We start from the raw sequence: 3,915 nt of genomic DNA, 5'->3' as shown, positions 1-3,915 counted from the left end.
CCGCGGGCACCACCGTGAGCCACGTCAGCGACATCGTGGGGCAGGTACGGCACGCCTGGGCACAGCTGGGATACACCTGGGCACGGGCACAGCTGGGTATGGGTACAGGTACACCTGGGTACACCTGGGATATACCTGGGTATGGGCACAGACCCACCTGGGCACACCTGGGTACAGGCACAGGCACGCCTGGGCACCCCTGGGTACAGGCACAGGCACGCCTGGGCACCCCTGGGTACAGGCACAGGCACGCCTGGGCACCCCTGGGTACAGGCACAGGCACGCCTGGGCACCCCTGGGTACAGGCACAGGCACGCCTGGGCACCCCTGGGTACAGGCACAGGCACGCCTGGGCACCCCTGGGTACAGGCACAGGCACGCCTGGGCACCCCTGGGTACAGGCACAGGCACGCCTGGGCACCCCTGGGTACAGGCACAGGCACGCCTGGGCACCCCTGGGTACAGGCACAGGCACGCCTGGGCACCCCTGGGTACAGGCACAGGCACGCCTGGGCACCCCTGGGTACAGGCACAGGCACGCCTGGGCACCCCTGGGTACAGGCACAGGCACGCCTGGGCACCCCTGGGTACAGGCACAGGCACGCCTGGGCACCCCTGGGTACAGGCACAGGCACGCCTGGGCACCCCTGGGTACAGGCACAGACACACCTGGGCACACCTGGGGTGTCCCCAGGGTCTCACCTGGGCCAGGTGGCACCAATTTGGTGTCCCCAAGGTGCTGGGAGCACCTGATGGTGGCACCTGCAGGAGACCTTTGGTGGGCACTGATGACCTCTGGTGGCCATTGGTGGACACTGATGACCTGTGGTGGACACCGATGACCTTTGGTGACCATTGGTGACCTTTGGTGGACATTGATGACCTTTGGTGGACACCGATGACCAGTGGTGACCATTGGTGACCTTTGGTGGACATTGATGACCTTTGGTGGACACCGATGACCAGTGGTGACCATTGGTGACCTTTGGTGGACATTGATGACCTTTGGTGGACACCGATGACCTTTGGTGGACACTGATGACCTTTGGGGGACACCAATGACCTTGGGTGACCCCTGATGACCTTGAGTGGACACCGGTGACCCCTGGTGACCTTTGGTGACCATTGATGACCTTGGGTGACCCCTGGTGACCCCGGGTGACCCCCGGTGACCCCCCCAGGAGGGCGTGGTCTACGCCGTGGAGTTCTCGCACCGCTCGGGCCGGGACCTGCTCAACGTGGCCAAGAAGAGAACGAACGTGGTGCCGGTCATCGAGGACGCGCGGCACCCGCACAAGTACCGCATGCTGATTGGTCAGTGACACGCTGGGGGGCGTGGTCAGTGCCACAGGGGGCGTGGTTTCATCCTGAGGGGCGGGGCTTACACCTGGGGTCACACCTGTGGGAACGAACGTGGTGCCGGTCATGGAGAACACGCGGCACCCGCACAAGTGCCGCATGCTGATTGGTCAGTGACACACTGGGGGGCGTGGTCAGTGCCCAAAAGGGGCGGGGCTTACAGCTGGGTCACACCTGGGTCACACCTATGGGAATGAATGTGGTGCCGGTCATGGAGGACGCGCGGCACCCCCACATGTACCGCATGCTGATTGGTCAGTGAGCCAGAGGGGGCGTGGTCAGTGCCACAGGGGGCGTGGTCAATGCCCAAAAGGGGCAGGGCTTACAGCTGGGGTCACACCCGTGGGAACGAACGTGGTGCCGGTCATCGAGGACACGCGGCACCCGCACAAGTGCCGCTTGCTGATTGGTCAGTCGCTGAAAGGGGGTGGGGCTTCATCTGGGACACACCCACGGGGGCGCATCGAGGACATGGGACACACCTGGGGACACACCTGTGTCACACCCGTGGGAACGAACGTGGTGCCGGTCATCGAGGACACGCGGCACCCGCACAAGTGCCGCATGCTGATTGGCCAGTGAGCCAGAGGGGGCGTGGCCAGTGCCCAAAGGGGGCGGGGCTTCATCATGGGGGCGTGGTCAATGCCCAAAAGGAGCGGGGTGAATGTGGTGCCGGTCATCAAGGACGTGTGGCACCCCCACAAATACCGCATGCTGATTGGTCAGTGGGCCTGAGGGGGCGTGGCCATGCCTGGGACACACCCAAGGGGCGGGGCTTACACCTGGGGACACCTGGGAGGGTCTGGAGAAGGTTCTGGAGGTTCTGAGGTGTCCTGGGTGGGACCTGAGGTGGTTTTGGGCTCCTGGGAATGAAATTTTGGGGATTTTTGAGTTGATTTGGAGGTTCTGGAGAAGGTTCTGGAGGTTCTGTGGTGTCCTGGGTGGGACTTGAGGTGGTTTTGGGGTCCTGGAGGAGAATTTTGGGATTGTCCAAAATTTGGGGGATTTTTGAGTTGATTTGGAGCTTCTGGAGAAGGTTCTGGAGGTTCTGGAGAAGGTTCTGGAGATCCTTGGGTGTCCTGGGTGGGACTTGAGGTGGTTTTGGGGTTCTGGAGATGAAATTTTGGGATCATCCAAAAATTTTAGGGGTTCTTGAGGAGGTTTGGAGGTTCTGGAGAAGGTTCTGGAGGTTTTGAGGTGTCCTGGGTGGAACTTGAGGTGATTTTGGGCTCCTGGAGAAGAATTTTGGGATTTTTGTCAAAACTTTAGGATTTTGTCAAAAACTTTGGCGATTCTTGACTTGACTTGGAGGTTCTGGAGAAGTTCCTGGCTGGAATTTTGGGGGAATTTCGTGGGAATTTGGGGATTTTTGTCCGAAATTTTTGAATTTTGTCCAGAATTCCTGGATTTTTTGGGATAAATTTGGGCTAATTTGGAATTTTTGCCCCGTTCCAGGCATGGTGGGCGTGATCTTGGTGGGCACCAAATTTTGGGTCTTTTTGGGTTCCTGGCTGGAATTTTGGGGCAATTTTGAGGAATTTCTTGGGAATTTTGGGATTTTTTCCAGGAATTTCTGAATTTTGTCCAGAATTTGGGATAAATTTGGGATAATTTGGGATTTTGCCCCGTTCCAGGCATGGTGGGCGTGATCTTGGTGGGCACCAAGTTTTGGGGTTTTTTTGGGTTCCTGGCTGGAATTTTGGGGCAATTTTGAGGTTTTTGGTTGGAATTTTTGGGTTTTTTCCTGGAATTTTGGGTTTTTTCTGGAATTCCGGGATAATTTTGGGGTGAATTTGGGCTAATTTGGGATTTTGCCCCGTTTCAGGCATGGTGGACGTGATCATGGTGGGCACCAAATTTTGGGATTTTTTTTGAGTTCCTGGCTGGAATTTTGTGGGAATTTTGAGGAATTTTGTGGGAATTTTGGGATTTTTTCTGGAATTTTTGAATTTTGTCCAGAATTCCTGGATTTTTTGGGATAAATTTGGGCTAATTTGGGTTTTTGCCCCTCATCCAGGCATGGTGGACGTGATCTTCGCCGACGTGGCGCAGCCGGACCAGACGCGCATCGTGGCGCTGAACGCGCATCACTTCCTGCGCTCGGGGGGGCACTTCCTCATCTCCATCAAGGTAAAAACCAGTACGGACCAGTATAGACCAGTACGGACCAGTATGGACCAGCACGGACCAGTATAGACCAGTACGGACCAGTACGGACCAGTACGGACCAGTATGGACCAGTATAGACCAGTATAGACCAGTACGGACCAATACGGACCAGTATAGACCAGTATAGACCAGTATGGACCAGTATGGACCAGTACGGACCAGTACGGACCAGTACGGACCAGTACGGACCAGTACGGACCAGTACGGACCAGTACGGACCAGTACGGACCAGTACGGACCAGTACGGACCAGTACGGACCAGTACGGACCAGTACGGACCAGTACGGACCAGTACGGACCAGTACGGACCAGTACGGACCAGTACGGACCAGTACGGACCAGTACGGACCAGTACGGACCAGTATAAACCAGTACGGACCAGTATAG

General features: G+C 57.2%; 1 protein-coding gene across 1 annotated transcript in view; it reads left to right on the top strand.

Annotated features, from left to right (window-relative positions):
- LOC102039280 (rRNA 2'-O-methyltransferase fibrillarin) overlaps nt 1-3,915 on the top strand; it is an 8,847-nt gene that overhangs the window by 4,658 nt on the left and 274 nt on the right. The window contains exons 4-5 of the mRNA XM_031065501.1: nt 1,182-1,314; nt 3,377-3,529. Coding sequence (XP_030921361.1) covers nt 1,182-1,314; nt 3,377-3,529 — 286 coding nt within the window. The remainder of the gene's footprint in view (nt 1-1,181; nt 1,315-3,376; nt 3,530-3,915) is intronic.

Source organism: Geospiza fortis, unplaced genomic scaffold (assembly GCF_000277835.1).
Source record: "Geospiza fortis unplaced genomic scaffold, GeoFor_1.0 scaffold1108, whole genome shotgun sequence".
Lineage (NCBI taxonomy): Eukaryota > Metazoa > Chordata > Aves > Passeriformes > Thraupidae > Geospiza > Geospiza fortis.
This window is presented reverse-complemented; position numbering and strand designations above follow the sequence as displayed.